Source organism: Carcharodon carcharias, chromosome 13, assembly GCF_017639515.1.
Source record: "Carcharodon carcharias isolate sCarCar2 chromosome 13, sCarCar2.pri, whole genome shotgun sequence".
Taxonomy (NCBI): domain Eukaryota; kingdom Metazoa; phylum Chordata; class Chondrichthyes; order Lamniformes; family Lamnidae; genus Carcharodon; species Carcharodon carcharias.
The window spans coordinates 57335792-57348134 of record NC_054479.1 but is presented as its reverse complement, the minus strand read 5'-3'; the positions used below and the strand labels follow the sequence as shown (position 1 = coordinate 57348134).

Here is a 12343-nt window from a genome sequence, read left to right as displayed (position 1 = left end):
AATCTCATTTTATTCTTCAATTATTTGAAAATAAACAATTAATATCTGTAACCTACTGAAAACAAATGGGGTTTATTTTTGACATTATTGATGCAGTAGGCCAGAATTCTGCTGGCTGGTTCCTATTCAGCTAGTGCTGACCTGGATTAAATGATCAGTAATGTTGCTGCGGTCAATAATAAAATTGCTAGGTTGATATAAACGAGGCTTTGTAGAAGATTGCCGTGGCCAGGTTTAGGACATGCTGTTTTGTCTGTGGTTCAATGTTGCCAGATGCAGCAACCAATTCAGTGCCATCCCCAGGGTGACCATTTAGCTCAATTTTCACTGTATTTGGGCATCTTTACCTCCTCCACTTACTGTCAGTCTGGAAGTAATTTCCCAATTCGTGAGCAAACTGTGATATCAGCTAACAGACTGAAAACACCTCTCTGCCTCCTGGGTTTCTTGGCTCCGTCTTAACACATTTCATCAAACTCAATTACAGTGTTGAAAAATCAGCATATTTTTTGTTGTTGTAGGACCAGATAACACTGCCCTACATCCCATTGGTCTACTCATCACCACCCAGTCAAATGTTTGTTATTTTATTGTGGTGGGGGGGAAGGATGCAACTCATGTGTTTTGTGCAATTCCCTTGAACCTCCATTGTTTTAAATCTGCAACATGTGAAGCTTTGTATCTCATTTCCCCCAGCAAATTAGACCTGTCAATTTAACATTTAAGGTAATGTGGATAGAATGTGTTGCCAGAAGAATGGTTGGGAGTTTTGAGATGCTGTGTGGATTGATCAGAAAGCTTTAATTTGCAATTTTGGCAGTAATCGCAGTACCAACTTGCGTACAAGGTCTGTGGCTCAGGTGTGGCGATGGGCCTGCACTCAATTACAGTATAGAGCATAATTTCTTCAGATGTTGGCACCACTTCAGTACATGGAGTACAAAATATTGTAGTTTCCTAATTCAAAATAAAACCTTGATTTTCCTCCCTTGCAGATCTGTGACTTTGGACTGGCACGTGTGGCTGACCCCGACCATGATCATACCGGGTTCCTGACAGAGTATGTTGCCACCCGTTGGTACCGAGCACCTGAGATTATGCTCAACTCCAAGGTGAGCGTTTGGGCTGTTTATTTTTAATGCTGAACCAGAGTTGACCCACTGCTTCAGGCTCTGAAAACAAAACAAGTTTTGTAATATCCTAAAAGCATGGACTCTATCCATCATCAGTCCTTAAAGGTGGCTGTACTGTCTCTTTGCAGCAGCACAACTGCTTCAAACTGTTGCTTAATTACAAAAGAAAACAAGTGACATTGTGAATTGACACCTTTGTTCTAATTATTCAGATTAAAATATTGAGTCTGCTCCCTGATCCCCAAACCTGGGAAGAGGTAACGATCGGCCAATTATTTTGATTTGGAACTTTGGGTGGCCCCTGACAAGGTGTGCTTTCCTTCCCGCCATGTCCTAGCCTGGTAGTTTATTAGGAGTTGCACCATTTGTCATTTGGTGACATTTGTCCTGTACTTTAAGACTGTCACTGGTGGGAGCAATTTGAGCTGACATATTATGCATATCAAATTAAACTTCACACACAAACTGCATTGGCTTAAATGAGTGCTTTTTCTCATCATGTTAAAATTGCATTAAATTTCATCTAAAGGGATGAATTGAGGAATTTAATTGTTCATGATATGGCTGTATTTTTGATAGGATCTTGAGCATACAGGGAACATTGTGACTAGCTTAAAGTTGGACATCACTCTGAAGCTTAGCTTGGATTTCAAATTGGGAATAGTGGGGAAATATGCCAGTGAGACAACTTGTTTTGATAAATGCTACGATGTTCTGTAGATAATGCATTTTAGCAGCTGCGAATCTCATGAAACTTGTTGGAATGTTGGTGGAGGCTTATACCTGAGAGTAAGAATTGATAGGATATTTGAGGAGAGGAGCTCCCCTTTTTCTAGAGTTGTTTCTACTATACAAATATTGAATTATTCAGATGACTAGTCTGCGTCCAGCTTGAAATGAGTCGCAATGTTTATGTACGTTCTTGATACAGGTCATCGAATGAGACTAATAATGCTGTAACAACTGCAGGGCTCAGCTGTTGTGCATCGTTTACATGGCTTTGACGCCAACATTGAGGTTATATTGGTAAATCCAGATAACTAATTTGAACAATCTGTGGCATGGGTCTTTAGTAGAAAAGTATGAAAGAGCTATTTTAATTAAAGGGTTGTAAATTGTAAGGGATATTGTGAGAGTCATGCATGTTGTCCAGAGTTGGGTAGGGCCAATGCCTCAAAAGTATGCACAAGATCAAATGGAATTCGGAGTCTCATTTGTTCTTAAAATCTGGTAACTTTTTTAAAAATTGGGCCTTGCGTGCAGATCAATTACTAGGTATCACAATAGATAACTTATAACCACCTCCTCTAATGACTCTTCATTACCCAGCTAAGTGGACCTAGAGTCAGTGGAGCATGACCTTGGAGGACAACAGCTGGCTGGTGCCAGGCGGAGGATCCTCTGGGAAGAGGATTTGTGTTGCCTTCAAACACACGTGAGGAAGGCAACAGGAAACCACCTCATGCTTCCCTTTTCCCTAGTCAAATATGGTCGGTATAAACCATTCTTATCAAGACAACAGAATGAATGGGGTTGGCACCACTCGTGTCAGCACCTTGCTTGGTACAGTGTCCGTGAACCTGAACTGCAATGAGGTCATCCACTGTTGATCTCATTGGAAAGTTTGGAACACCAGTATGCCACTCAGTAGGGCACTTAGATAACAATAAATGCAAGTTACTGCCAGAAATCCAACTTTATAAGGCAATTAACCATGAGATCGGAATATGAAGATTATTATATTCTACAGAAGCCATAGCACTATATTAAGTATTTGGTACGTGTAGATTTTCAATGTCTGTCCCAAACTGATGCTCAGATTTATTTTAACCCTGATTTGAAGAAATGATTACGCTGACTTCTCAGAACACCCACCTCCAGCATGGAGGCCTGGGTCTTAAACACTTGCAAAAGTAATGTCGTGATCAATAATCATTGCATGTTCATTGATGCTAAAATTGCTACAAAGGAGTGGCACTGCAGAATCCTGTTTAACATTATATAGCTTTAAGGGAGAGGAAATGTCAGGTGCTGGAATTGACCTGTCCTGTGAGCCTTGTAACAGATGCGACTGAAACTTAAAACAGTTGGACTGACTATTGCAGACATTGATATTAAGCTGAATTGTTTCTCAGTAACAGCCACCCGACTGTGTGACTTGCCCATGGGTGTAATAATTCCGTTGTAATTTATAAACTTCTGCAGTCCCATTGTTCATCTTGCAGTCTTGAGTACATGTCTGGCTGCAGAGAAGACAAAGTCTCCACAGTTTTAAAATGCTGCTTTTGTACGTTCAGAGTATCAACTGTCAGTGAAAACCCAACCTAATCATTTATGTGCCTCGTTGGTTGCTGAGAATTACTGTAATTAATTCTGAATACCGAGGGCATTTTTGTTTTGTTGTAAATGAACTCACTGTCTGTTTCTTCACTGCTTGTGTGAATCTGCACAGCCTGGAGGGTGCCTGGCCTGTCCCTGGTGCAGGACACAACGTTCTGCTATAGGTAATGCCTGACCCCCCTCAGAACACAAACTGTATGATTATAATGATTGCTGTCAACAAGAACGATTGATGAAAACAGGCTGAATGCTATATTTAATGAGTTATAAAGCTCAAAAAGTATAAATCAAATAAAAATGACAAATGCTGGAAGTAGATGGCTTTTCTCAGCTACTGACAGACAAGTAAAGGAGGGTAGATGGTGCTTTGGGTATCACATTGACAACTGACCTCAGCTGAAATTAATTTGACTTTTCTTTCTCCCTGCTTATTTCCATTTTCTTATTTGTTAAATGTTTTCAAGTGAAAAAGGTGTACGGCAGACAAGGTTCTTGCTTGTTTGGTGCCTCCTTGAGGGATTGGAGTTTGAGGAGAACAGGTCATAAGTGTCAATAATGTACTTGTTCTAAATGAGCAAAGTTCATTCCTAAATGAGTTTAATGAGCTTAAATTCACTCTGCTGCATTCATGTATAATCATTACAGCATTACACTCTGAGCATTGGTCAGGAAATCATTGTGTTGAATTCCTGGTCAGTAAGCTGCATGCTCAACATAGTTAAGGTTTCTGTATATGGAGTATTGACCTACCAGAGTTTGAATCTTGAATTGGGACTCAAATATGAAAGTCACATCATATTTTGACTTGACATTTTGGTATTTGCATTCTCAATCAAATTTTCTAGGAAGTTTTAGTTTACTTATTTACAAATTGAGTCTGTCTGAAATTTGGGGAAAAAATTAGTATTTGTTAGTTTTCAAATCTGCTTTTTCCAGGTTTGCTAACCCTGCAATACACACAAAATATTTCTAATGATATGCAGGAGAAGATGTCATTAGAAACCCTCGTTAACTCCGTGCATAGCAGAAATAATGCCCAGCAATCAATCACATCTTGAAAATGGAGATTAGTGGTTAAGATCTGGAATGCACTGCTTGAGAATGTGATGGAGGCAGGTTCAATTGAGGAATTCAGGAGGGTATTGGATTATTATATGAAAAGGAAGAATATGCAGGGTTACGAGGAGAAGACAGGGAAGTGAGACTGGGTGAATTGCTCATTCATGACTGGCTGTAACAGTTGTGATTCTGTGATTTTTGAAATAATAAATTGTAGATTGACAAATCTATCTTCCTTTAAAACAAAAAGTCAAAAATTGATTAATTTTGAAACTTGGGCAAATGGATTGCAGAGCAGTAATGGTAAGCGTGTGTTTCCCTTCTGTGCACAGTTCTGACTCCTGTGATACTGTGTGCACCAATAACCAGCTGATTACTTTCTATCTCCCTCCCCCCTCTCCATTCCCCTATGAAGACGGTGATTAGGCTGCAGTGGGCATTGGTAGCACCAAATGGTGCTTTATTTTGAGTCTAGACCTTGTTGGGCTCTTTTTATACAACTGAATTCAACTATATCCTCAATATTTATGCATTCATATAACCAGTTAACTGTCTGAATTTGTGTTCTGTACACATGGCATTTAACACTGCATTTCATAATCTTGTGGCTGCTGTTGTCAGGTTGGTTTATGCATCACTGGACTTGGAGTAGCAAGGATGAAATTATAGCTATCACAAGGTTTTAAAAAAAGGTATAGAGATTCAGGAGTTATTGCAAAACTACTTGAAAGCTACTACTTGTAGCTCTGAAGAAGGGTCACATGCGCTCAAAATGTCAACTGTTTGTTCTCTCCACAGATGCTGTCAGACCTGAGTTTTTCCAGCATTTTCTGTTTTTCTACTTGAAATCTATGTTCTTATCTGTCTTTAATTTAGTTTCAACGTATAACCCTGAGAACATTCACTGTAGTTCTGTTTTTCTTGCAGGGCTACACCAAGTCCATTGATATTTGGTCAGTAGGCTGTATCTTGGCTGAAATGCTCTCCAGTAGACCCACCTTCCCAGGGAAACACTATTTGGATCAGCTCAACCATATCTTGGGTAAAAAATACAGTACCTTCTTGACTTTCTGTTTAGAGGACATGGCTTTTATTTGTGTGAGAGGAGACTGCTTTGAAGCATAATAGTTCCCACAATATTTAACTTGTAACTGCAGATCTTCCCCAATGGCCTTTAGTCGGGGGTGAAGAGAGTACAATTTGATTATGGTTTTTTTCTGATAATTTTTTCATTTCCCATGAAATCTGTTAAATTGTTGGTGAAATAAGGATCAAAAGTGTCATCACTCCCGGTATTATTTTTACATGAATGACCTTACTTCACGTGTCAGTGTTTGCAAGTTATTAGACCTGAGGTGTATAGAGAGGAGGTGGGGAGAGTGCATATGCATCATAGTCCAGCTCTTGCCTGTCCCCTCCTGATCTCTACACGTTTTCAGCAGGAGTTGCTCAACAATGATTAGGGCTGGGAACCCTGGCTGAATAACTTCACAGCCATTTATCCCTTTTTTTTTGAGAAAATTTGTTTTCAAGCCTGTAATTTCTGTTGCAATTGTACTAATTGTAATCTCAATATTTTTAATGATGGGTGCTGTAGTGTGGAAAATGGATCTTATCCATATACAAGCTGACAGTGCATTAAATGAACAGTGCTTTCTCAAACATCTAGGTTTAAATAATCTGGTGTATAGGCTACTTGATGTGCTAAGATTTTATAAATGTCTTTCTTTTAATTCATTCATGGGATGTGGACATCACTGGCTCGGCTAGCATTTTTTGCCCATCCCCAATTGCCCTTGTTCAGAGGGCATTTATGAATCAACCACATTGCTGTAGTTCTGGAGTCACATGTAGGCCGGATCAGCTAAGGATGGCAGATTTCTTTCCCTAATGGATGTTAGTGAACCAGATGGGTTTTGATGACAATCAGCAATTGTTTCACAGTCATAATTAGACTTATTTTAATTCCAGATTTTTACTGGATTCAAATTCTACCATCTGCCGTGGTGGGATTTGAACGCAGGTCCCCAGAGCGTTAGGGTTACCAGCCTAGTGACAATACCACTATGTTACCACCTCAACAGAGTATTTTGTCCAATTCTGAGCATCACATTAGAAAGAGTGTGGAGATTTACAAGAATGATACTAAGGATGGGTAACTTCAGATATGCGGAGAGACTGGAGAAGCTGAGATTGATCTTGAAGCAGGGAAGGTTAAGGGAGATTTAATGGAGGTGTTCAAAACCACAGTGGGGATTGATAGAGTAAGTAAGGAGAAACTGTTTCCACTGGCAGGAGGGTCAGTAAGCAGAGCATAACACATTTAGGCAAAAGAACAAGAGATGAGGAGAATTTTTTTTACACAGTAAAGCATTTCCTGAAAAAGTGGCAGAAAGCAGTTCAATAGTAGCTTTCAAAATGGAATTAGATATTACTTTTAAAGGGAGCATTTTCAACATCAAGGAAAGTCCAGGGGAGTGGGACTCCTCGGATAGCTGTTTCAAAGCGCCTACATAGGCACAATGAGCGAAGTTGGCCGCCTCCTGTGCTACAAGATTCAATGATTGTGGGACGGTATCACAGCTATTGTTAGTCCTAGCATTGTATTTTGTTTCAGGGATTTCCCATAGCCCATGCTCCCTGAGTCTAGTTGTAATACCCATACTGTCACTCCAACTGAAATCAGTTAATTTAATGCAGACTAGTGACTGAATATGAGATCTTGTCTGCATGGTTTAGTGCCACAACACCCCAGTATATTTACAGGCTAAGCTGTCAGTGAACTGACCTTTCAAGTTCTTGGTTGGTGCTCTGTCTAAATTTTACCCTAGCGAAGAACTTCCAATGTAACCAACTGTTGGTTTTTAGGTATCCTTGGCTCACCCTCTCCAGAAGATCTGAACTGTATAATCAATGTCAAAGCCAGAAACTACTTGCAATCTCTGCCTCACAAGAACAAAGTTCCTTGGAACAGACTGTTCCCCAAGGCTGATGGGAAAGGTAAGAATTAGCTGAAAGGGTTCATTCAAGAATGTCCTGCTGATTTGCATGTATTGTTCAGCTTGAGTGAGCATTGAAAGGGATCTAAAAGTTGAAGTGCCGGCGACAAGTCAGACTCTTGTTTTCCATCTAAGTCTGTAACCTTTTTTGGAGAAATACTGTAAATGATTGTGTATTACTGATTTTGCCTCTGGACTGAGGGGACGTACTTCTTATGTAAAATGGGAAGGGAAGGTCATATTGAGGATGTTTTAAGAACCAGCAATACTGTGATTTGCCCTATTGATGACTTGGATTGGGCTCAGTTGCAGCTTATATAGCATTCATGCAATCAAAAGAATGAAGAGAAGTGTAGCAAGTACTTCAGGAGCCGACCTTTGGAAAGGTGGACAGGAATGAATATCCAATTCCACTAGGGCCCTTATTGGCCCATATCCATGAATAGACAATTCACTGTTCCTGTATTGTACAACTCACTATTGTAATGCTGTCTGTCATTCCCTCTTCTTGGCCTTGCAAATTGAGTCTCACCGGTCCAGCTGAAATTCAATTAAACATACTGGAAATTAAAACCTGTAACCTTCCTTGCTTCAACCCAAGTACCTTGATCAGTTGACCCATCAACAGTGAACCAGTTAAATAATCTTTATTATAAAATGTGTTGGCATGTACATTTGGGATAATTTGTGTGTGACTAATGCCATATATGAAAAAGGCAGCACAAGTGCATCAAGCTCACAGCAGCTAGACATGGTGTAGCAGCACACACCATTGATCCACCCCTTTGGTCCATGCAACCTCTTGGGAGAAACACAGACAGAAAATCCCTTAGCAATTTCACCATTACGTCCAGAAAATCCTCTGACTCCCCAAGATAATAAGTAAACCTCAAGGAAGTTGCAGTACATACATCTCAAAATAAAAATCACAACTAATTGGCAACTTGTCCCCTGTAACTAGAAATGTCGTCGAATAGGAAATGTTATATTCCCACTTAAAGGACTGCTGTAATGGAGAGTTGCCTACTATTGTCACTAAATTGAAAAGGATCCAGCTGCTTTAGAAGTTGTCCTATATAATCCGTGTTTTTATTTGCAACTGGCCGATCTCCTTTGGCCTTGCGCCCAGTAATTCAAAGACTACAATCTTTTATCCTTCTGTCTTTGTGTTGCCATTTCTCTTTGTTCTTGTGCTTCTCTCCCCTTAATTCTTTCTTCTCTTTTTCCTTTACTTTTCTGTCCTTTTAAGGTGGTAGATGACTTGCTGTGGTGAGGAAAGGAACTGCCAGAGGCTGCATTTTGAGTGGGAAAGGCAGGGAAAATGTGGCCCTAAGTGGCTTTCATCAAGGCTTTACATAGCCATTAATTTCCTCTCTTCTGTTGTTTTATAAATACCCATTTAAACCTTGTATCTTCCCCTCTTTTGTTTTGCTCTCTCTTGTTTCATCCCTAACCCTCCATCCACTCCGCCTCTCCTCACACTTGCTTGATGAGTGACAGAAGGCCATTGATCCCCTAACCCCCTCAGCCAATTTCTTGCTTTATTGTTATCCTCAAAGGTATTTGGTGCTTCAAAAATGGGTGTCATTTTTAGAAAGTTCTGTTCGCCTTGCTCCCTGTGTCTTTGTCAGTATCCCCCAGCACCAAAAATTAAGCTACGACAAATGTGTAATCAGAAAATCACTTTACTTCCCACGTGTGCACACCCCACACCCCCCACAACATGCAATATAAATCTTAATTCAGTGAAACTTGGAAAATTGTTCTCTCCAAAATTGTTTGAAGGCACAGTTGACCTTGTCTTCAGATTACACAATCCAATTCAAGCGAGTCACCTATTGAGGCAAAATATCAAGGCTAAAGTTAGCAATGTTGTCCAACCCTCATTTTCTATGTTATAAATTTGCTGAAGAAAAGGGCATGGAAATTTCAGAAAGCATTCCAAGCCACTTGCCAGAACCCAAATGCATAATCAGTGATTTATTTACAACAACCCCATTAGGACGTAGTGGACATAGGAATTTGTAATGAGAAAAATTTGGCCCAGTAATGTGACAGTGGGAATTGTGCAAATGGGAAGTGTGCAGATAAATAAGATTTTTGGTTTAGATGCTTCCATTTTGTTGCAGCTCTGGATTTATTGGATAAAATGCTGACATTTAACCCACACAAGAGGATTGAAGTGGAAGCAGCTCTTGCTCACCCTTATCTGGAGCAGTACTATGACCCCAGTGATGAGGTAGGACAGTGTACATTAAAATGATTAAAGGCAATGCTGTGGCTATTGTATAAAACAACGTGTTTTTATATAGTGCCTTTAACATAAAATGTCCCAAGGTGCTTCACATTAAACCAAAATGTAACACAAAACCTTGTAAAGAAATATCACAACAGCGGCCCAAAACTTGACCAGTGAGGTAGGTTTTAAGGAGTGCCTTAAAGGAAGAAAGAGAAGTAGTGCATTTGAGAGCTTTACAGAGGGAATTCCAGAGCTTAGGACCCAGACAGCTGAAGGCAGGTCTGTTAGTGCTGGAGTGATCAAATCAATGGTGCTCAGGAGACCAGAATTGGAGGAGTATAGATACTTCGAAAAGTATGGAGTCAAAGGAGATTAGAGACAGGAAGGGGCGAGGCCATGGAGGAATTTGTAATCGGGGTGTGAATTTTAAAATCAACGCATTGCTCAACCAGGAACCAGTTGGATCAAGAAACATAGGGGTGATGGGTGAACAACAGGTCTTGGTGCAAGTTACGACAGAGGCAGTGGAGTTTTGGATGATCTTGTTTATGATTGTAGACCATGGGAGGCCAGCCAGGAGTGTGTTGGGTTAGTAAAGTCCTGAGGTAACAAAAGCATGGTTGGGATGTTTCAGCAACAGATGAGGCATGGATGGAGTTGGGTGATGTTACGAAGATGGGAGCAACGGGTCTTAGCAATGGCGTGGAGATGTGGTCAGAAGCTCAACTCTGGATCAAGCAAAACACCAAGTTTGCAAACAGCCTGGTTCAGCCTCAGACAATTGCCATGGTGAGGGATGGAGTTAGTGTTTCACGAAAGAGTTTGAGTTGGGACAGAAGACACAATGGCTTTGGTCTTCCCATTTTTTAATTAGAAGAAATTTTTTATACAGTACGAGAGCTTGCATAAGCAATCTGACAATTTAGAGACAATTGATGGAAATTGCTGTGTTTTCAGATAATGTTGCCAAGGGGCAGCATGTAGATGCAAAATAGAAGAGGGTCAAGAATATATAGGTTTCCCAAGGACTTTTGAGAAGGTGCCACATGTACTTGTAAAAAAATTAAGGCTCATTATGAAAAGGAGTGTGGCAGCACAGCAAATCAGTGGTTAATGAATGGTTGAGATGAAAAGAAAATGCTGGAAACACTCAGGTTACGCAACATCTGTGTAGAAGGAAACTGTTTCAGGTTAATTGGCACGGAACTACGGAAACGGGGGAAACTGAGGAAAGAACAAAGGGAAGGTCTGTAATGGGGTAGAGGGCAAGGATGATGACCAATCATTCTTGGACAACTGCCAATGACAGAAAAGGATATAGGATAGTGTGGTTGAAAAGGCATTGAAGTGGATGATCAGCCGTGATTGTATTGAATGGCAGAGCAGGCTCGACAGGCTGAATGGCCTACTCCTGTGCCCCATGATGGTGCTAAGCAAAAGGAGTTTATAAAGAGACAAGATGAGGGAGACCTGATAATCTGACAAAGAGGCGATGGCTTGTGAAATCCTTTTCCATTTGTTTGGGGACTTTGGACAGGAACAGAAGGTAGAACTGAATGATAAGGGTAGGTATTTTGAGAAGTGGGATGACAGGAGTTTTAAAAGGGGGGGGTGGAGCTAAATCCATCTGGCTTTTAAATATTTAAAATCTAAAAAGTTAGAAGACTATGGGGAAAATGCTAGGGGATTAGGGCTAAGTGAATAGATCTTTGTCAGTAGACATGCAGTCTTCCAAACAGTTTCCTCTTGTGCTGAAAGATTGTGATGTATTGATTGCTGTTACGGCATGACCTACTGTGGGACCATTTTGTATTAGGTTGGGTGCACATGAAATGCAATGCTGGCTATATTCCTGCAGTTAGCTTGACTGCTTTGGGATGATGAGTGGCACAGGAGCCCCTGGAAAAGAAATGGGATGTAACAAACATATAGCTTTTGATATTTTTTCCCCAGAAGTGGTGGTAATGGATAGTCTGATTTCAGCCTATTGCAGAAGCACCCTTTAAATTTGATATGGAGCTGGATGACCTACCCAAGGAGAAGCTGAAGGAGCTGATCTTCGAGGAGACAGCCAGGTTTCAACCCCTCTATCAGCATTCCTAAACTACAAGCGCTTTTGCATACAGGTAATCTTTCACACAAAACTCTTGGGTGCAGTGTAGTGATGAAACAGTTGACCAAAAAAAAGTTAAATTTTAGATATTCAGTAACAGTTGTTGGAGGATAATCTTGTGTAAAAGTGCAAATAATTGTTCTTCATTCAAATATCCTGCAACATTTTATTCTTGTTCTGCTGAGTGTTGACTGACTCCCAGCTCTACTGCAAAGGCAAGAGTTGGGAGACAGTTTGCCTAAGAAACCCCGGTTGCTGTTTATGTCTTAAAGTGCAACCTGCTTCAAAAAAGTAATTTATATTCATTATGGGAAATGCCAGTGATGGGGAATGGACTTGATTCTGTGCTAGGCATTATTGTTGGCATCAAACACACAGCATCAAAATTTTTATTTTGCTCTATTCTAATCCAACTCATCCCAATCTTTGAAGTGTTGGTGTGACTTTTTCGATGATTTCC

General features: G+C 40.3%; 1 protein-coding gene across 1 annotated transcript in view; it reads left to right on the top strand.

The window, feature by feature from the left end:
- The window catches only part of mapk1 (mitogen-activated protein kinase 1), a 103051-nt gene that overhangs the window by 87550 nt on the left and 3158 nt on the right, over positions 1 to 12343 (top strand). Inside the window, exons 4-8 of the mRNA XM_041202070.1 lie at positions 996 to 1112; positions 5460 to 5574; positions 7401 to 7532; positions 9661 to 9770; positions 11754 to 11896. Coding sequence (XP_041058004.1) covers positions 996 to 1112; positions 5460 to 5574; positions 7401 to 7532; positions 9661 to 9770; positions 11754 to 11873 — 594 coding nt within the window. The 3' untranslated portion in view covers positions 11874 to 11896. The remainder of the gene's footprint in view (positions 1 to 995; positions 1113 to 5459; positions 5575 to 7400; positions 7533 to 9660; positions 9771 to 11753; positions 11897 to 12343) is intronic.